Genomic DNA, 22812 nt, shown 5'->3' on the forward strand with positions numbered 1-22812 from the left:
AACATAGTGAGAACAGACTGTTCCTGGAAATTAGAATAGAATAGAATAGAATAGAATAGAATAGAATAGAATAGAATAGAATAGAATAGAATAGAATAGAATAGAATAGAATAGAATAGAATAGAATAGAATAGAATAATAACTTTATTGTCACTTTAAATGTACACTGATCAGTATGCAGGAGATTTCGTTGCATACAGCTCTCAAAGGGCCTTTACCTCCAATATACACTGCATAAATGTGACAATAAAATAAATAAATTTTGCATATACCCATAAACACACACACACACACACACACACACACACACACACACAAGGCCCAGAGAAACAACAAAGTCTGTAATACGCTGTAATACATGAAAATTTTTGAAGCTGCATTTGCTGAAATGGCATTTCTCCCTTCAAGGTAAAAGGAGCTGTGGCATATAGGCATATTTGTAGTCCGCAGTGGTGGTGTCATACAACTGGCTAGGGGTGGGGTTGTGTCCTAGATCTGAACTGCACCATCAAGATGGTAAGAGGGAAGTGTCTATATACTTTCCCCCAGTGCATATTTCCATTCCATAACCCTGTTCTTAATTTCCCATTTTGTCACCAAACCTATGTATCTCAAGCTGTAAAATACTCTCTAAAAGGATTTCTGCTTAGCAAGCACATTACTGTATTCTTACAACTCCAGATAATTACCCTTTTTATTTTCCTGCATAGAGTGTAGCTATGGGACTGTTATCTATTTTATTATTTTGCAATTTTTAGTTTTTAACATTTATATTTATATTTGTAAGAGCTACATCAGAAGGCTACTTATTATATTTGTGGAAGCAATAGGAGACAACTTAAAAGGAAGTGCAAAGAGAAGATCCTATAAATAATTTTCTCTACACATCATGAATTATCATGGGGTCCTTAATTACATCTTTTTAATGAGCTATTAAGTGACTCCTAAAGTAAACAAGTGCCTAACAAAATCCATCTTAAAATGCATTGCAGACATCTGTCTGTGTATTATTAAAAAGAACACCAAATAATTAAGGAAAATTTAGAAAGTCTTGTCAAGATTCCCAATTTAGAATAAATTATTTTGCAGGTGTTTCAATACTTCTGTTTCTATAAATATTGTGTGTAATTGTATATAATTGGCTTTGTATGTGGCCATTCCTTTCCATTGCAACAGTAAGAAAAAGCAGAACAGAGAAAAAAATGTTCATTTTGTTGTGTTGTAAAAGAACATCATTTTATAACTTAGGCAACCTCCACAATGCAAGACTAGTCACGTAGCAACAACACACAACACACGGAAACTTGTGATAATTCACAGTAGTGATAGTGGAGAGGGGAATGTTTGCTTTTCAGTGCAAGAAAGCAAGAGACACAAAAGAAAAATATAAATTCCAAAGTAGGTCCACACAAGCCTATCTTGACCTTGTAAATGGCAAGACGAACATTGTGAAGGAATGTGCAAAATGCCACACTCCTTTCCCTCAGCTGGAATCCATGATAACATTTCATAACTATCAGCTATTTGGATTCAGTTGGCTGCTATTCTTCAAATACAGTACATTATCCTAAGCATACCATGTTCAGATGGCCCACATGGTAACTGCATCTACTGTCTAAGGAGTTCTTATATTCCAGAACCATTTTCATGAAGTACAGAGGGTCATCTTGACCATAAGCAAAATATTCTATATCTTGTTTTGTTTTTGCAAACTCTCTTTGAACAATATCTCATATGCTGTGAGGGCAGAGGGTCTCAAGTTCAGTTATTGGCATTTCAGGCAAACCACTCTATGTCAACAGCACTGATCAATGACCTGAGTTAGTCAACCAGCATGGTGATTATACTAGTGCAATAATATGTGGGGGGAAAAATCACAAATTGTCTAATACGCCTTCTTCCTCCTAACAATCCGAATGCATTAAAACCCTTTGTGCCTTACCAAAATCTGTGTAATTTTTGCTATTTATTTATTTAAACTCTTTATATAGTTTCATATCCCACAATATCTTTGATCTAGCTTAAAGCAGAGAAAAACTCAGAATTACAATAGTTTCAGTTCTGCCAAACAGTGGCTGATCCCGAATGATTTAAGAAACCATTGGAATCAATAAAGGAGAATATTTATAGCTCAGGGTTGAAATGAGGGGTTCTTGGTGCTCTCTGAGCTTTTTATTTTCTTGCAGACATTTCATTACCCAACTGATGTTCATCATCAACATCATCAACCTCTGGATTGCCACATTTATTCAAAGAACATTTTACCTATTCTCTGCACATTGTTACATTCAAGCAGTGCCCTCCTTCATTCATGCTTTCATTTTATGCCATATGCTTTTATTGGTGATTTCCCAAAACTGAAGTGATAGCTACCAATTGGTGCTGCATCATCCTTAAGGCACTACTGTACTGTATCTTTCTGTTGCATTTTATTTAAAGAGCTGGGGGGAGCAGATTCCAGGCCTGGTGTTCCTCTACAGGGAGTGGGAAGGCAATGGTGGTTGGTGATAAAGAGTTCTTTAAAATGAAAGCTGGCCTATGGTGCAAAGTAAATATGTGTACATTAAAATGTAATCCAAACACATTCATTTCTTCATTGTGGTGTCTCCAAAGGGAATCATACTGAATTATTTTAGCCAAAACATAGATGATGCAAGCAATATAAAACTCCAACTAAAGTATTCCTCACTTTGTAATAAGCTGGAGTGATGAGAACATGCTCCAGGGGATAAAATCTGAATTCAACTTAAATGTGATAAGATATCAGAAGTGAAGCAATTATAGGACACAGGTGCGCTCTCTCTCTCTCTCTCTCTCTCTCTCTCTCTCTCTCTCTCTCCTATTGTCTAGTTTCATTCTTAGATTTTGCTACGTTCATCACCCTTTGATACTGACCTACTTTAAGGAAAATTCTTCATCAAGCAGTGTAGTTTTTGTTGGAAAGGGCAATGAAGGGACAACATTCATTCAATTTCTAACATGACCTTAGCTAAAGCCCCATAACGAGAAGATTTAATCTTCAAACCCAACTTCACTGTTCCAAAACATGTGATTGGATTACTGTATACTTGTTCCTGATTAATGCCTGCCACAATATTTTTATTTCAGTAGTATTACTACCATGGCCTGTTGTAATTTTTCCTCGTACTTTTTATTTGTTTGATTTTTGTACTGTGACTCAATCAATACTGTATTAACCTTGCCTAAGTGCTGCCATTAAATGCTTTCCTTAATCTCCTCTAGTTCTTTGCTGTGAGCACCATTTTATGTTATTATTACCAGTTTGCTTGCAAGTGATACTCTCACTACATATAATCACTTCTTTCCTAAGAATGTATTGCCTATAACTAAGAAGGCACCAAATGGGGAGTAGCAATGTGACCCAGGCATTAAATTACTAAATCATTGCATGGTATTGTAATTGCGGTACAAATAGTATGACGGTAACTTCTCAAAGCCTTGAAAACACGTTTGTAGGACTATACAAATAAATACAACAATGGCCCTAAGAATCAGCTCTAAGTGCTACAATTGCAGACCAACAAAATAAATATTTTGCGGTTACTTTATAGACATCTATAATTCACCACTGCTTTAAGGTTCCGAGAAGCTGTTTCATTTGAAAATTCCTGTTAAATTGCCAAGCAAAACACTTTTGTGTGTGAAAAAAGTGAAACAATTATTACCAAAAATTGGCTCTGGAGTAGTGTTCCATGTAGAGTTGTTCATCGGAAAAAGGAGCCAAATGAATGTCACTAAATGTTGGAAACATCATTCCTGGTGAACAAAAGATAATATACAGTAGCAAACTTCAAATCTTCTATGTAGTTCTTAAAAAGTTTTTTAGTGGAAATATCCAAGAGGCATCATTTACTATCCATCCCATCCATATTTTTTTTTGTAAATTAACAACAGGTATTATTTTTTGCTGTAATTTTTGGTCACATTTTAGTAAATCTACTGACAACAAGAGAACACTTAAGATGATAATGCTACCTTACTGACACAAACTGATAAAGTGTTCATATTTTTAACACATTAACAATTAGATATTTAAATAAAATTCTTAAAAGCAAGTTCATCCACCACTATTGGAAAAATGAGATTATATTTCTTAAACTGAAGATTCAAAATATAACTTATAATAAATAATTATTACTACTCAATCATCAACTTTTTCAGGGATTCTTTGTAGATAATGTTAGACATTGTCAGTATTAAAGAATAGAATATTAAGGAATATCAAATGACCACAAAGCATTGTACAAACCATATGACTATTTCAATGCAATGTAACACTGAATTATGACCACATTACAGACTTATACTGCCTATCAGTCATCTTTCACATAAATAAAAGCTTAATTCAACATTTGGGAATGACCAGATGAAAGCGTTTCAATAGGTAACTTGTTTAATAGCTTAACAATATAGAGAACTAGCACATAGAGGAAAGACAGGACATTTAAAAGAAAACATATATCTTTTAAATTAATGACTGTTAGCTAGGAAGACAATTGATTCATTTTTGTAGCTTGATGGGCAAAGTATTGTTAATGCTACTTTCAAAAAGATATTGATTATACACTAAAATTCTAAAACTCTTTAGTCTGAAGCAAATCACTGAACTCAGTTTTGTTCAGAGTAAGTTGTTTCCATTTAGCAATATTACAATATAAAGGCAATTCTTAGGATTAAATAATATAGGGAGAAATATATCCTTATTGTCCCTCTTTGTTCTACAAATGAGGAAAAAATATCATTAGCACATTGCTATTGAAATAGGACTTAAATTTTAGTAACAAGAACCACAGAAAGGAAACATTTAAATTAGGCCAAACCAAACATTCACTTTAAAATGTAGCTTAAAAGTTGTGGTTCCTAGGTTAGAAAAAGCAGAAAAACACCCTACACAAGTTGATTTTCTACACTGCACTCAACCCACACATTCTCTAAAGCAGTGCTTTATTGATAAAGCTTGCTTGTATTACACAAGGATTTTAAAAAAAAATTCCCTCTACTTCCTGTTGATCCATATTTTGATGTTACCAGGGCAGAAGGAGACTGGGAGATCCCCTTTCTTGACTTAAGATTTTAATCTAGTCTGTAAACCAAGGGACAAGGCTGCTGGGCAAGATAGAATCATTTAATCTATTGGCTGCATCAAGATAACTTGAGGAAAAAAGCAATTAATATGTAATAAGTTAAGGTTCCCCCGCACATGCGTGCTAGTCATTTCCGACTCTAGGGGCCGGTGCTCATCTCCGTTTCAAAGCCGAAGAGCCAGCGCTTGTCCGAGGACGTCTCCGTGGTCATGTGGCCGGCATGACTAGACGCCAAAGTCGCACAGAACACTGTTACCTTCCCACCGTAGTGGTCCCTATTTTTCTACTTGCATTTTTACGTGCTTTCGAACTGCTAGGTTGGCAGAAGCTGGGACGAGTAACAGGCGCTCACTCTGTTATGCGGCACTCGGGATTCGACCCGCCAAACTGCCGACCTTCTGATCAACAAGCTCAGCGTCCTAACCCACTGAGCCACCGCGTCCCTAATATGTAGTACTGTGTGCTAAAAGGAAACAAGCCATCTGTCTTGCTAGTGGCTACATTTCATAAACCTATGCTTCTGTCTGTGAGATGCAGACCCTCAGAACCTATAAATGTATAGACTCACCACTGGATTTCAGCCATTTTTTGGAATGAAGGTAACTTTCCAGCATCCTTTCGTTGAACAGCATGTAACCCATTGGCTCAGAAACTATAACATCCACCCTTTCGGGTAGAGTGATTTCCTCAATTTTTCCTGAGAGAACACTGATCTTATCACCCACATTGTTACTCTGGACTAAAATCTGTAAAGTAATGAAATAGTAGAATAAATATATGTATTAGCTTTGCTGATTCCCAGATAAGTTAATGTAATATTAATTTTGTGGATTAATTGAACTCTAGCCAGGTGTCTTCACTTATTTTTTTTATGAAATTCATTTCTCGAAAAAGTGATACAAATAATACAAGTTTTTGCATTCCGTACTGTATGCTCAGTTTGTTAAGTAAGTCAGAATCAAAGTTAAATTAGTTAAGATATTTATTATCAAATTTATGTAGCTACCCATCTCATTGACGTGACTCTGGGCAGTGTACAATAAAATGAACAATTAAAATAATCTTAAATAACCTTTAAGAAAATTAACATAAAATATAAACAAGGAGAATAAAGAGAAGGCAACAAAATCTCATATATAACAATTCCCTAGGAATAGACTTTCACTGAATGAAAGATAGAATCACTGCAGTTTGATTTTTATTTGTGTTTATTAACCTTTATGTTCCATCTTTTTAGTAAATCTGCAGAAGGCCAGTATGATTCAGTTATAAATCCTGGAAGTTTCTTTCCTTTACCTAATCACAGTTGTTGGAAGAAAGCGAAGCTACTGTATTAATCTAAAGAGTTCTTGCCTTCTGTTGCTACAGTGTATAAATTTATGGAAATATTTGCTCTGTTTCCTAAGTAGTTCTCAGAAGCTGTATTGTAATAAGAAATCATTTTACTGCCAAATTCTTATACTGAAAGCACTTTGTGCAACAGGCTAGTGAAAGATTTGTCTATGGATATGGCAGAGTTAGGATACGAATGAAAAGACAGTTTATTGAATAGGACCTAATAAGGTTATCTGCATATTTTGTTAATTGTAATTCTAAAGGGTCAAAGTAGATAATTTTACTCTAATCTTTACAACCGTGGCTCTTAAGATTCTCAGAAATGCTATACTTTAATCCAACAAATAAATAATATAGTTGCTGTGAAACTAATCTTGAAATAGTCTAATTGGTTGAAAATATTATTTAAAAAATAACTTCATGGTTAAAGTGAGCAGATTAGTAGAAAGCAAGACACAGTTCCAAGCTTTTATAAAGTGTGATAGATCTTTTTTTCTATAATGGATCAAGTTATTAAATAAGTAAAGGTTTCTGCTTTTCCTTAAGAACATAAAATTATCCTAATATCAAGGATGCACAAGTCTTATAATTTTAAATATCCCAGCTATTCTCCAAAGTCAGAATTTTTATACTGACATGTGTTCATAGTTCTATATAACAGTCTTAATCTTATTGTGAATTCATGATGCCCCAATCTCTGAGCTGACTCAATTTTGTCTTGTAATTCTTTTCACATTAATTTAGTAAGGCAGCAGTATCTGAGGTCAAACTGAATTATCAGTCAACAGAATTTATTTATTTATTTAAAACATTTATACAACCACCCATCTTATAGCAAACTCTGGGCGGCTCCCAGTGAAGAATTTTTTAAAAAAACATAACATATAAAAACTATTAAAAACATAACCATTAAAAACAAAAGCCTAATGCTGGAAAAGATCGAGGGCAATAGAAGAAGGGGACGACAGAGAATGAGGTGGCTGGATGGAGTCACTGAAGCAGTAGCCGTGAGCTTAAATGGACTCCAGAAGATGGTAGAGGACAGGAAGGCCTGGAGGAATGTTGTCCATAGGGTCGCGATGGGTCGGACACGACTTCGCAGCTAACAACAACAAAAACAAAAACCTGGTGTCCAGTCAAGCTTCTGACATACTATCCCAGCACTTGGAACTTGGATGACAAGAAACAGTAGCAGAGACTTCAAAATTTAACAATGATGTTATTTCAAAGCAGATTCACATCACAGAGCAGCTGGAATCTAAAGCTTGGGAGCCTAAGAGTCTAACCTTTGAGTTTCAAAAATTGGCTGCAAACTCTGATTAATACAAAAGAGGTTAGACTGTCAATTTTTGCTCAAGTCTAAAAATGAGGGCTGGGGGAATGGGATTGGGTTATTTGATTCATTAACCCTTAAGTAAGCCATTCATGTTCATATGTTAAGAGATTAGGGAACAAAACAAGGCAGACTATATGTAACAATAAAGATAGTCTTCGACTTATGACTAGCCATTTAATGATCATTGGTCTGGTGGCCCTTGGACATGTGACCTCATTTTTGGGTAGTTGGTAACCAGCTTACATTTACAACCAGTTGGCCATTTAAGGAAGGGATGGAGGAGAGCTTATAAAGCTAATACTTTGTACAGAACCAATAGGCGCAATCAAAATAGGTATACCGTAGATAAACTTGTGTTCCTATTTCTCTACTTTTTATTCATGGCCGAATTCCCAAACAGGATATAAAACACATAAATTGTGCACTCTTAAAACCATCAATAATGAAGAGGACCTTTTTCCACTCATCTTTTCTCTAATTGTTATACAAATTTGTTAACCCAGTTTCCCTTCCTCTGGCAGACAATTTTATAATTCATGCTCTGGTACACTGTTATGTGCAATATGAAGACTTGTAGATGTTGCATGACTAACCAGTTCTAGTCACTGGGGAGATTATATTTTATCAATATTAAAATAGATTCATTATTTATATAAATTCAGCTCCTGGTGCTTGCTATCCATTAATGTTCTCCAAACATGGAATGACTCCTGCAAATTCTTGCAGTTGCCAAATCCAAAACTTCTAGATGAGGCCAAGTTGAAGAAGGCTGCCCTGCTCAATGTAGGACACAGTTGTCTAAAACAAGGGTCCCCAACCCCCAGTCCGTGGACCAGTACCAGTCCACGGCATGCCAGCAACCGGTCCGCACAAACAAGCAAAGCCCCATCCGTGGGACGCAGGCAGCACACAAAACCATGCACCCTCTGATCTGGAAAAACCTCTCTCCACGGAACCGGTACATGGTGCCCAAAAGGTTGGGGACTTCTGGTCTACAAAATAATGCCTGTACCATTCTCTATATCTACTGAGGTTATCCTCAAAAGGTTTTTTTAAGCATCCATGTTATTCATGGAAAGGAAACTCTAACAGGATTTTCCTAGCAGGAGTCCAAAGTTTATCCAGATAGGCATGATCTGTGGCTTTTAGGCATCAGCCAGAAATGTCATTGATTCTCTTGGCTTTTCAAATAATTTAAAATGCTTTAATTAAAAGTGAATCAAAACAATGAGTTTTAATGCTTACTATCAATGTTTTTATTTATCTTTTTAATAATAATATTAACCCCACTTAGGATAAATGTTGAAGAAAGAGGAACACAGACATATTAAAGAAAGAGGAAATTTCTTGGACCAGTACAGATCTAACCGTCTTTCCCAAAACATGATTCTTTAAATAGAAAACCTTGATTTGATTCATTAAATAGAAAACCTTGCCTGGAGGCATATGCAGCAAGCATCTGGAAGAGTGAGCTTCTCTTTGGGCCTCTGTTCAAAAGGAACCCCGTTGCCAAAACTCCCAGAAAGACCTCTCTTTCACCAGCCTTGTGTGCCAAATGTTTCTGTATTCCTCAAGGACTAATTCTTTATTTCCAATGATCCCATCAGTAGTTGACCTCTCCCATATACTTTACAGAACATTTTCCTTATGCTGGTTGCTCCCTTGCTCTGTTTGTACAAGTGCCCTCCACGAAACTCCTCCATCTTAACATCGCTTTATTTCACAGACTTTGCAAAAGTAATTTAAATCCAAATTCTAGACACAGCGATTTGAAAACATCTCGTTATTATTTCTGTAGAACATGCTCCCAGCTAAACCTGGGGGCACAGTATTGAAAAAGTCTACTCCAATTATGCAGCAATTCAGTTAGTTCTGTAAATAGAACCTAAGCAGGTTCAGTGGGATTTATTTTGATATCAAATTTAAAAGTACATCTTTTAGCCTGCTATCCAACTTTCTCTGGCCTCATATCCCAAGGCATGCTATCATATATCCTTATAATTTAGGCTCTGTGAAACAGATCTGTAGTCCCATACTATAGGAAGAAAAACAGACTGGGAAAAGATCCATTAATACTTTTTTTTTTAAAAAAATGCACCATTTGGCAGCATTTATTTGAGATGAAGTAAAGAATGTTTCTTGCAACTGTAATTCAAGAACAAAGTCATGCAAGAAAGATCTGAAAGCCAGATAGGTGAATTAGGTAAGCTAATTATTTGCAATATTCTAGCATACTGGTAAGGGCTGAGTCCATAGGGTGAATGATGGGGGGTTTCCAGTTTCCTCTCCCAGAGACTCTCTACTCTCCTGGCCTACCTTCCTGCTTTGGAACAACTGCTTGGTAGTTTAACAGTGGCCACCAGTTTTCTGCTTAGGCTATGCTCTAGGCCAAGGGTAGGCAGCCTTGGTTCTTTTATGACTTGTGGACTTCAACTCCCAGAATTCCTGAATTCTGGGAGTTGAAGTCCACAAATCATAAAAGAGCCAAGGTTGCCTACCCCTGCTCTAGGTGACACTTTACCTCTTAATACCAACATGTGGGACTTATAGGGATTCCCACAATTTATACTGTCAAATCAAAGAAAAACAAGATTGAAAAAAGTGGAAAAAATATTCTATTGTGCCACCTATCATAGCTCTAGTACAGGCAGTCCTCATTTAGCAACCGCTAAATGAGCAATCAGCATTTGGGCCTGCAACTTGGTCGTTGAGGAGAGCAGTGAAACTGTAACTATGCTTAGAATCTTACTTCCACTTTGCTTTGCTTTGCAGAACTACAAAGGTCTAAATGCAAGGATTGGCTGCAAAGTTACTTTTTCATCACCATCATTAAGTATGAACAGGTGCTAAGCAAGCCAGTTGCTAAACCAGGACAATACCAGTACACACTTGACATATGTGCCGTAAGCAAAGCTGCCACCCCAATTGATCAGATGGTTAAACGTGACAGTGAGAAGTCTGTACATTTAACTTTCCAAGAATCTGTTAATGTATTCTTACAATAAAGTAGAATTGCTCATCATTTTTCCTGTCTGATTCACTAGGGAGGGCTGACAATACCAAAACTTACTTTTGAGGCTCAGTAAAGATGTTAAACTCCACTTATGTCAGCCTCCTGAAATGCCATATTTGGCTAACACTCCCCACTGCATTTGTTTGGTGTTCTCTTTCACAAAGTTCTCTCCCTTTCGCTTTCACAGCTTGGATTTCAAAATAACCATCTTTTTTTTTCTCTCTAGAGAAGGAAGTTGCTTAGGAAATTCCTTTTTGTCTTACCTGGCTGAGTCTGAATTTCTCTCCTTTGACTACACACATTTCCAGCCACTGCTGTTCTGTAGGCAAGTGTTAACTCACCTGCTTGATAAATGTTTCCATTCTGGAAATTGGCTGTGAATGTTATGTTGACTGGAGCAAGTCAATGGGGTAGTATGCTTGGCCAGTCACTATATCTACTACATTCAAATGAATATTGTTTGTGATATGCTTACTATATTGCTGAAATGGTCACAAAATCTTAATTATAATACAGATTTCATTACAATTGAATTAATCTAAACAGCTTTAGAATTTTGCATAAATTACCCAGCTACCTCCGTGGAATTAGAGAAAGAGAGAGGAAGCAATATCCACTGAATTCATTAGACTTTCTGAGTTATGTAGTCCAGATCTGTGATGCTAATTCAATTCCACTATCTTGGCCAGACTGCAGACTAAATCAGCATAACTTGCACATTCCACAAGCTATTACTGTACAATATTTGAAGCGAGACATGAGAAATTCCAGGAAAAACCTGGACTTGCTTTTCCCTGAAATATGCCCAATATTCTTGGTTGACTGTAATTGCTAATTAGTTTAAATCCTTTTACAAGAGGTGAGTTTTAATTACCAAAGGTTTTAGAGTATTTCAGTATAGAAAAAATAATAATTGAATGGTAGCCAATAAAGATAGTTCCAATCAAAAGTTGTATTTTACTTTAAATTTCAATAGTACATTCAATTCATACTCCTTGTTATTAATTTACCAATGAAGTGGTTCCTGCCTCATTTGCATTATACTGAATAGGCCTATTTCTCAAATATAAAGCAGCTATTGCAAGGATACATTATAGTTGTTAGCAGGAATAGTGAGTCCCTTAAATCTGCCTCCACCATCAAGATATAATGTTGTTTAATGAATTTCCTACTTTCACACAGATCTCTAAATGTGCTAGTTTGTAGTTGCTTAAGTGGGAACAAGTTAACAACTTTATTTAACATGTAGCTTCAGAAGGAATTATGCTCTTTCAAGACACGATCCTGATGAAACACTGAAATAAAATTAACCTAAACTGTTTGAACACCTATATTTCAGCTAGAAACACTTTGTTTCCTGCACGCGCAGCAAAGCCAACTAATGCAGTAGTTCATCCCATTAACATACTCACCTCGGCATATTTAGCCACCGAGCTAGCTTCAACAGCATAGACTTTTCTAGCACCAGCTTGCACAGCGAAAAATGAAAGAATACCTGATCCGCATCCAACATCAAGGACCACCTTGAAACAGAAAAATGGATGAGGATGAACATGTCACTGAATAAGGCTTTATTTATATTTTAGATCTTATCAGCAGATTCAGAAAGTATAAAAACCCTCCTGCCAATCAATGCTATCAAATATTTATAAATACTATATATGATATTGTCAATCTTCGAGATCTTCTAACTAAAACAATGCTAAGGTTTTCTTCGTGAAATTGAGATATTGCATCAAATTCGTAACATAATTCTTTGCATATTTTTATTAATTATAGTACAAAAAAGTGAATAAGACTCGAAATCACAGGCTCTTAGTATGATTAATGTGGAGAAACTACAAATAAATTGTAATTTATTTTCTCTGAGGGAATTCAATAGTTATTCTTGCTGTTGTATTTCCTAGCAGAAGCATTAGTGTAAGCATGAAAAAGAAGTAAGATCATACGCTGCAAGATTATTAACTTAACACAGGTAGATCTTGCCAATTCTTTTCAAAGCATTTTATTCCTTTAAATACACTGCTAAAGTCAAAAAGCAAAAATGGAAGCATGTTTTTTTATTATTTCTTTTAAGAATCTACTTAGCAAAAGCGGTGAAATCACAGAACTCCCTATACAGTGTTTATACAACTACAAAAAATTGTGTTCAGCTGGGCAGTATTTGCCACACTCCGACCCAGAAAAGAAACGAAGTTAGACTATACTACACATTTATGTATGAATGGATGTATCTGTATACCTCCTGACTCCCAGTGACTCTGGGCAGCTAATAAATTCATTCTTTAATTAGTCTCTTTAACTCTCAAAATAAATAAATAGATTTTTACCAGTTTATTACCCACATTCATGCTTCCTAGGTCTGCTGTGCTGTATTAGAATCCTGACTCTTTCGTGGGTCACTATATTTACTGAATTTTTCCTGCCTATCTCCATGCCTTAATTTACATCCTTCCATTGCTCTAATCAGCATAATTTTGAGGAAATAAATGCAAACATGCTTTACTGTTTCGACATGCTAAATAAAGAGAACTGTAGTAATGCTATAACGCTATCGCTAATAGTACAGGTCTTAGATTTAATCCTAGCTTTGCTATTAAACTTATTATATTTAAATATTGTGTTGTTATAGTCTCTCTATATAATATAATAAACATTATATTTAAATAAATGATGGTTGCGTTCTAATGGAGTGCTGCTTTTATATCATAGCTGATTTTGTTTGGACTGAGAAGTGTAAGCGAAGTCACATAGGTAAGAAAATGTATTAGCTGCCACTGAGTAAATCCTTCCATCCAAATTGTTTACTGACCACTACAAATTACGTATATACTTGAGTATAAGCCGACTCGAGTATAAGCCAAGACCCCTAATTTCACCCCAAAAAAACTGGAAAAAGTTATTGACTCGAGTATAAGCCGAGGCTGGGAAATGCAGCAGCTGGAGGCTGGATCCCCCGAAAGACGTCTCTGCTGAGATGAGAGAACGGGGTGGCAAGCCGCTGAGAGAATGGGGCGGTGGAGTGCTCCGCCGAGAGAATGGGGTGGCTTGCTGTTCTCTCGGTGCAGCACGGCAGAGGCTGGATCTCGCGAAAGAAGTCTCTGCCGAGAGAATGGGCGGCAAGCCTCCACCACCCCATTCTCTCAGCGGAGCGCTCCGACGCCTCATTCTCTCGCTCAGCGGAGACTTCTTTCAGGGGATGCAGCCTCTGCCGCCCCTTTCTCTCAGGTGCCTGGGCAGCTGAGAGAAGGGGGCGGCAGAGGCTGCATCCCCCGAAAGAAGTCTTCGCCGAGAAAATGGGCGCTGAGACGAGAGAATGAGGCGTCTCAGCACCCATTTTCTCGGCGAAGACTTCTTTCGGGGGATCCAGCCTCTGCCGCCCCCGAAAGAAGTCTCCGCTAAGCGAGAGAATGAGGCGTTGGAGCGCTCCAACGCCTCATTCTCTCGTCTCAGCGCCCATTTTCTCGGCGAAGACTTCTTTTGGGGGATCCAGCCTCTGCTGCCCCCTTCTCTCAGCTGCCTGGGCAGCTGAGAGAAGGGGGTGACAGAGGCTGCATCCCCCGAAAGAAGTCTTCGCCGAGAAAATGGGTGGCAAGCTTCCACCGCCCCATTCTCTCAGCGGAGGCTTGCAGAGGTGGCGGCGGAGCTGCGCGCGCAGCTCTCCAAACCGCCGCCGCCCGTTTGGAGAGCTGCTGCCTTCATCCATGTTTGATGAAAGCAGCAGCTCTCCAAACTGGGGGGTGGAAGTTCTTTTTTTTTTGTTCACTGGAGTATAAGCCGAAGTGGATTTTTCAGCCCAAAAAGTGGGCTGAAAAATTCGGCTTATACTCAAGTATATACGGTATGTTATACAGATTTATGAAGCTTGGCTCCTCCAACACTTTTACCAGATTGTGTTTGAATAATAATTTATAGTACATCTGTTGAACAATTTCAAAATGTTGCAGTTTATGGCTGATTCTCATCTCTTGGATAACTTCCCCAGTTATACACACACTGGCTGCAGGCTTCGTGAGAGTTAGGACCAGCAATGTTGAAAGTTCTGAAGATTCTCCACCATTTTTTAAAATTATATTTTACTGGTGGATATTACCTTTACTTTATTGTGAAGGGTGCTGGCCCACGAAACATCTTAGCAACAAAAAGACAGATTGAAAATATTCAGATGCATTTCAAAAATTGTATATAAACTAGTTATGCTTCCCCAATATCATATAAAAGCCGAGAGCAGAGTAATGCCAGACTGAAGGTAGGAGGTATATTTGCTTCAGAGCCATTCTAGCTAAGCAACAATTCAATGTCTCTGTTTGAAATCAGAGAAAGATGGAAAAGGCAAAACAGTAGAAGGCAGGAGGGACACAACGTTTCTATAATGAAAAAAGTCTCAGATCAGTGCGCCATGGCAAGGATCTCACAGCTCTGACTGATTTAATGTACAGACACAAATTTAGCTATTATGGGTATGGACGTTTTCTAAGAGGTCAGGAACTCTTTTGTGTAAAAAAAAAATACAAGGCAATGTCACTTTGTTTCTCCTGGACAAATGTATAGCCTTAACAATAAAGCTGAAAAGAACTAGCTAAGTGGTGTTTAAACCAATTAAAAATGCAATACAAGAAATAAGTACATACAGCAATCAAGAAAAATTATGTTGTTAATATTAAATGACAGGAATGTCCAGATGTTAAAATGACCAGAAAATGGGACCCTTCACACACCTAGGACCCCAGGCCTGGCCACATAACCAAGTCTTCAAGGTGTGATGAAGCAGGGTTGGTGCCACCCTAGTCTCTGGAGGGAGAATGTCCTTGAGGGCAGGCACTACAGCAGGCAAGGCATGCCTCCCAGTCCCCACCAGCCAATAATCCTTGGCTCACAGGTCCTGGAGCGTGCCCATCCAGCTAGACTGAATCAGATGGGCAGAAACAACTGAGAGAAATTGGTCCCTCGGATAACCTGGTCCCAAGCCAAGAAGGGCTTTAACGTGACAACCAGCACCTTGAATTGCACTCGGAAACACACTGGCAACCAATGCAGCCCACAAAGCAGTGATGTTACATGTGTTGAGCACCTGACACCGTTTACTACTGATTCAGTTGCATTCTGCACCAGCTGAAGCTTCAGAATGCTCTTCAAGGACACCCCCCCCCATAATGCAAAGCATGTTCCAGTAGTTCATACTGGGTACTTGGAAAAGTCAAGAGGACATAAGTGACAACGAGCAAAGCCTTCTGGTCCAGGAATGAGCACAACTGGTACACAATGCAAAGATGTGCAAACACCCTCTTAGCCACAGCTGCCATCTCCTTTTACAGCAACAGTCAGGAATCCAAGTGCCCCCCCCCCCCAGATTGTGCACTGGCATCCTCTGAGACAGGGCCACTCCACCCAGAACTAAAGATGGAATAACGTGGAGACTGGAAGGCCCAAATGCCCGAAACCGTTCAGATTTGCTAGGATTGAGCCAAATGTCACTGTGATGAATTCAGGCCCCTAAAGCCTCCAGGGACTGGGACAGGACATGCACAGAATCACTCAGGCAGCCTGAGGCAGCCGCACCAAATGTGCTACACATTTCCTAGTCAGCCTGCAGGTGAATCGCAGAATTGCTCCCTCCAAGGAGGGACTAGGTAACCCAAAACAGGGCAGCTGGGCAGCTATCTGCAGACACAATAAAAGTGTGGTCCTTATCACCATGCAAAAGGCTCTTAAGAGTGGCTCTAGCTTGTGCTTGAGCATCCACTTTTTGTCATTCACTAGCAGTGCCCTAGGCATCTCTTCATCCTCTTCATCTGCCTTCGCTCATGCATAAACCATGGAGAGTTCCAGGGCACAGAGGTTGCAGCCACTCTTCCATTTCATCAAGGTTTTGGGCCCACTGCTTTGCAGATCTTCTGCAACAATGCCAAGCTCCTTCTGGATCCAATCAGCTCCATCAGTCATCTGGTCGATCTAATGTTATAGCCAACTTTGTAAGAAAATAGGTATGGATATTTGAAACTGAGCAGAAAAATAAGGCTTACCTTATCTTTAAAATCTGTATGATTCTGAAGTATTGCTCTGTGATATGTAGCCGTCCTTACAAAATCCTGCATCATATTCTGTTGTTGAGATAAGCATCCATAAAACTAGAAAGAAAAGAGGAGAAATGTAGTTGCTACGATTTGCCCATAGCAATGTACAAAATAAGAATAAAGTCTTTCCTGCAGAAACCCAAGATAGTGCCCTAAATTGCAATAAATCTGGGAAATATTGGTGATGAAAAAGTCATAGCCACTGAATACTTTATAAAAAAAATTACTATGGCATAATCTTATAGCATGTGTTAGTCTTTTATGTTGTTACAAGGATGTTCTTTTTTTTCTGCAACAGGTTATCTTAATCCCCCTGGGAAATACTGAATATATTGCTAGTAGGATTACGAAAACAACAGCTGTCTACCTGAAAATACTGAGCTGCAGAGGAGTCTTCCGTTCTCTGACTGAATACAGAATGTTCCTTATTTATCTTCCTACAGCTTTTCAAGGCATTTGAAAACATGTTATATTCTGAAAAAGAAAGAATAAAGTTAGACCACATGGGCATTACATTCAAAAACCAAAGCAGGCAGGCAATGCAAACGTAACTGAATTATTACCATGTTGATCTTTATTCTGCACAAAATATAATTCTAAATTCCAGTAAAATAGCTGTAGATAGAAATTATATTGTCCGCTCTTTTCTACACAATTCCACCCTTAAAAATCGCTTAACTGCTGGTTTCAATTAATGAAATAGCATTTTGCCACATTTTTGCACAGCTCAAAAACCGTAAGAGGGCCTAGGCCTGGTGTAGGCAACCTTGGCTCTTTTATGACTTGTGGACTTCAACTCCCAGAATTCCTGAGGCAGCATGGGAGTTGAAGTCCACAAGTCATAAAAGAGCCAAGGTTGCTACCCCTGGCCTAGGAGGAAGCAGATTATCTACTCCAGGCACTAACGGGAGGAGCAACAATCATTGCAGCTAGAAGCCATGTTTTCCATTAAAATATTCAACTATTTCAATTTTTAACCTACAGGTAGTCCTCGGCTTTCAACCATTCAATTAGTGAATGTTCGACATGACAATGTCACCAAAAAAAACAAACAAACCAGACTTATGACCGTTTTTCACACTGATGACCATTGCAGCACTCCATGGTCACGTGATCAAAGTTTGGACACTTGGCATGTATTTATGACAGTTGGTCCATCCCAGGGTCATGTGATCACCATCTGCAACCTTCTGACAAGCAAAGTCAATGGGGGGAAGCCAGATTCACTTAACAACCATGCTACTAACATAACAACTGCAGTGATTTACTTAACAACTGTGGAAAGAAAGGGGGTAAAATGGGGCGAAATTAACTCCACAACCATCTTGCTTAGCAACAGAAATTTTGGGCTCAATTTTGGCCATAAGTCGAGGACTACCTGTATTGACAAGTGGTGTTATTTTTTTCCCCAACATCCTCAGGTCTTGTCTCTAGAGACAATGGCTTATTTAATATATCTGTAGCAGAAGGTCAACTGTCTGAACGTCACTGAGGCACTGATACAAGGTACCATCAAACCAGGTGTTATACTCCTTATAGCTAAAAAAACCTGACAAAATATGGCAAAAGTCTCCAGATCGTTTGAACCACTGGAGCTCCTAGCAAGTTGGAAAGACATGAGTTATTTTATATATATATATATATATATATATATATATATATATATATATATATATATATATATATATATATATATATATATATATATATATATATATATATATATATATATATATATATATATATATATATATATATTTATTTATTTCCTTTATAACTAACTCTCTTAATATATATTTAAGAAAATCCTTTTTGGCATTTCACCATAGTTTGACCTACAGATAATCCTCATTTAACAACCACAATGGGGACTGGCCACTTAGCCATTAAGTGAAGTGGTCCTAAGTGAAACTACAACTGGGCTTATGATCTACCTTTGCTTTAGAAATCTGTGAAGGTTGTAAAGGCAAAGATTGGTCATAAAGTTACTTTTTCATCACTGATGTAATTGCGAATGTTTGCTAAACGAGGCAGTTGCTAAACAAGGATTACCTGTATGTCTCTGAATCTTAAAAGAACCTACTGGCCCTCAGGTGGCATAAGAGGGCAGGATCTGAGCCAAGGCATTTGCTTCCTCTGGGAAGGTGGTATGGGTAGCATGAAGTATTAGGTAACCCATAATCAGAAGTTCCATCAAGGGAGTCCTAAGGGCGTGATCAAGAAAGGAGAGACATTTCCTGTCATCTACCAATGTGTGCACCCTCTTTTTAGTCATTCACTCTAATCGGTCTCTATAACTTAATCCTGAGGGAATTATTGAAAGCAATAGCAATTTTTATTTTTATTTTTATACTTATTAATATTTTAGATTTATCACCCGGGCAACAACTGTATTAACATAATAATAGAGGAGTGAATGTTATATACTCTGTGATTTATTTTTCTAGCTGCTAGCATACTATTATATTTATTTGCTTCACCCTGTTTTTTTCCTTGTTTTGTTCTTTTAAATTTTGCTGATGGTGGACCAAATAAATATTATTGAACTGAACTGAATTGAAAGCAACAGAAACTTATTGCTTCTCATGTGTCTCTAAATATGGTACAAAAGCCAAAACTGATCTTCCCTTCCCTTGGTGCCAGGACTAGTTAAAAAATTTTCTTCAGAAGAAAATAAGTAACATCCATCAATAACCACTGGCTACCAAGGCAAGATAAATTTATAGTTCCATCTGCACATTTATATTTATTTCCATAAAATTTCTGAAGCCAGTATTAACACAGAAATTGGTTTCCTTGCTGAACATTTAGACTATTGTGGGAAAATATATTGTTAGTAGAAGATAGGCTGCACTTTATTGCTTAAATTGATCTAGATGGATAGTTTTACTCTGCAAAAAACCAACTCTTATACATTCGACACACTAAAAATCTATTTTATGGCCAGCAGCTTGACACTATTCAGATGTTGCACACATGTTACACAGGAAACAGAAAATGCTATGTATGATTTACTGCTGTCTAAATGGCAGGAACCGGTTGCTGGAATATAACAATCCTCTGTATGAATTCAAGACAGACTAACAGTTGTCAAAATAAAGAGGGAAAAAACAGGAGGTGGAAAATTTAAAACACAGTAAGTCTCAAGCAATGCATAGTGATGCAATTCTCAAATAAATCACCAGAAATATTCCATTATAAACAACTGGAGGACTGTAAACTTTTTTTTTGGGGGGGGGAGGTGTTTGTGTGTCTGTGTCTACGTCTGTGTCTGTGTGTGTGTGTGTGTGTGTGTGTGTGTGTGTGTGTGTGTGTGTGTGTGTGTGTGTAAATGACTTCAGTTAGGCCTTAATATCACCATATTTTGAATCTACCTATAATTCCCAAATAATTAATATTAATATAACCGGAGATTATATTTTTCACCTATTTCACCTTCTAGCTACTCCAATCTTTGGACATTATATAAAAATATAAATAAAATACATATATTTTGCTGTCCAGAACTATGACTGAATTATCTTTCTTTGTATGCATTATATGCTTTAGTTCTGACAGATGCTGCCTAATGACAATCATGAAAGAGAAATAAACTAGATCTGAAAAAGTAAAAGGATGTTTAAAGGGTTCACATCCATGCATCCTTCCTTATGATGTTCTAATGAATTCAGTGATATTTACTGCTGAAAAGAACAGCTTCATGCTACAAGTATAAGGCATTAGGGTTGAAAGTAAGTGAAGCAGCTGTGCATATCCACAAAAGTAGATACAACTAAGTTCAGATTCTGATGCAATTCTATGAGCCTTACAAATGATGAAAATGCTTTAAATCTGCTTTCAAAATTTTAAAAACTTTCTCCTATTGCCCTCCCTCTTAAATATTTTGTATTTGAGCTTTATATGATAATATATATATTTACATGGCACATGTAACAAAATAGTCTTCCAGTGTTTTGACATTGAAAACACCCATAATAAAGCTGGAAAATCAGTAGGCAGAAGGGAGAATAAAGTTAACCCTTTTTAAAATAGTCCATAACTCAACCCAGAACATCCTAACACTAGTTTTTCATCAGAGCACATTAATGGTTGCCTGTATTATTTCTCTCCTAACAGAGATATTAACAATCAGTTTAGGAATGTACGTGATCAGAACAAAGCCTAACTGGGAAAGTTTTAACCATCTATTTCTATAACTGCTTTTTAAGTAACAGAAGAACGACCATCGAAATAGAGTTAAGTGCAATGCATTTAGTTCTGAGATAGTCCCATACAATAATTTTAGTCTTTTTTTTGCATATTTGAAACATTTCCTTTTTACAGTCCTCAATCAAATAGTGAGTAGTAAGTTGATCCGACAGATCTAACACCTGAGAATCTTTGACAATGAAGGCCTAGAGTTGACCTCAACAAATATAAGACCAAAGGAAACAAAATCTTCAAATACTGTATATATAATATTCAGCCACTTACCAGAATGTGACGTGAATTGTAGTAAGGTGCTGTTGTAACCAAGTGTTATCAAAATGGACTCTTTTCCTACACGACAATATTCAGTATCTTTATTAACCAAGCATTTAAATGCACACACCCCATCAACTGCAGGGAGAAAAAAAATATTTATAACAAAAACACATGAATATTTGTGTTTATTAACAATATATAACATTCTTTATTGGAAGGTTTTTAAACTTCAGTTGATAAATATATAACCACAATTTACATAAAATTAATTAAGAGAGAATAAGGCTGGAAAAATTGGGTTTGTTCATTTGCCTGTTGCATAATGTCACATACTACAAAAAGCTCTCTCTCTCTGTCTCAGTCTCTCTCTTTCTCTCTCTCATTACACACACAGAGAGACAATCTATTGAATGCACAGATACAGTACTTCGATTTAGAAGAATGTCAATGTGGTACAACATGCGTGATGTTGGACATAATTGCACTGAGGTATATGTGCTGAAAAAATAACTGAAGATACTTGAATGAGATGCACTTTTTTCCATATTGGTTGCAAAAGCAGACAATTCATATCACACTTCATGCTGTGCTTGCCATGATAAAGGAAAACAAACATCAAGCTTTTTTTAAAAAAGGAACTGCTTCAATATGTTACTAGTGTCAGATATTCTTATCAAAAGATAAACTTTTAAAATGCACATTACCACAACATATGCAAACATCCCTCACATGCTATGTTTCATTATTTTTGATAGTGGAACTTTCTTCCTGTATTCTATACAAATTCTATTCTACAGAAATTCAGCTTAATCAAGATAATAACTTTTTCTCATTACATATAAATATTTAGTATAGAACTCCTTTATTTCTAAATGAGATCACTGTAATTTCTTCCCTTTGTAATTTTTATGTAATTACAAAAGCTTTAGTTTTTTTATGGCAAATTATAAAAAATGGATAAACTTAAAAATGATCACATAAGTGCTTTTTTCTACTGAGTTGATATTTTCCAATAACAGAATTATCATTTCTTGTTCTTTAATTCCTTTGATTAATCATTACTGAATCAACATGCTGCTATCACTTCTCAGGAAACAAAAAACAGAAAGTGTTTCATAAATCATCTAATTAAGCCTTGCAATCAAGGTGCTTCAAGTGATAATTTATAGTATAATCCTATCATGTCTTTTCAAATATAAGCCCCACAGAATCTCCAGGAAAAATATTATAAAATATTCTTTGACCACATTTGTAATAGTGTTTCCTTACACAAGTGCACGCACAACGTTGGTGGACTAGATTCTTTGGCTCCCTTGAAAGAGTTCTTGGAATCTCCATCCAGACCCCCGTATGCACTCTGCACACACTTCTGGGGAAAGTTTTGTGCTCGTCTATCACTATCTATTCTACTACTTCAGAGAAGAAATCTGCTTTTGCACTGGTTTATTTGGGAGAAGGAAGTTGGCAGACCACTTGTCCTGCTTT

The 22812-nt window shown here is 37.1% G+C and overlaps 1 protein-coding gene and 1 long non-coding RNA gene across 4 annotated transcripts in view; one reads left to right on the top strand and one right to left on the bottom strand.

Annotated features, from left to right (window-relative positions):
* Positions 1-17273, top strand: part of LOC308661545 — a 43014-nt gene extending 25741 nt beyond the window's left edge. The window contains exon 3 of the long non-coding RNA XR_014024965.1: positions 17162-17273. This is a non-coding gene — a long non-coding RNA (uncharacterized lncRNA). The remainder of the gene's footprint in view (positions 1-17161) is intronic.
* LOC308661544 (histone-arginine methyltransferase CARM1-like) overlaps positions 1-22812 on the bottom strand; it is a gene marked incomplete at its 3' end in the record, with an annotated part of 61634 nt that overhangs the window by 22111 nt on the left and 16711 nt on the right. For all 3 annotated transcript variants that reach the window (XM_081316511.1, XM_081316513.1, XM_081316512.1), the window contains exons 2-7: positions 21337-21462; positions 17231-17337; positions 16813-16917; positions 12202-12312; positions 5674-5851; positions 3687-3777 (exon numbers count right to left, since the gene is read on the bottom strand). In XM_081316511.1, the coding sequence (XP_081172637.1) occupies positions 3687-3777; positions 5674-5851; positions 12202-12312; positions 16813-16917; positions 17231-17337; positions 21337-21462 (718 nt within the window). The remainder of the gene's footprint in view (positions 1-3686; positions 3778-5673; positions 5852-12201; positions 12313-16812; positions 16918-17230; positions 17338-21336; positions 21463-22812) is intronic.

Source organism: Vipera berus (assembly GCF_964194415.1).
Source record: "Vipera berus genome assembly, chromosome: 2".
Classification (NCBI taxonomy): domain Eukaryota; kingdom Metazoa; phylum Chordata; class Lepidosauria; order Squamata; family Viperidae; genus Vipera; species Vipera berus.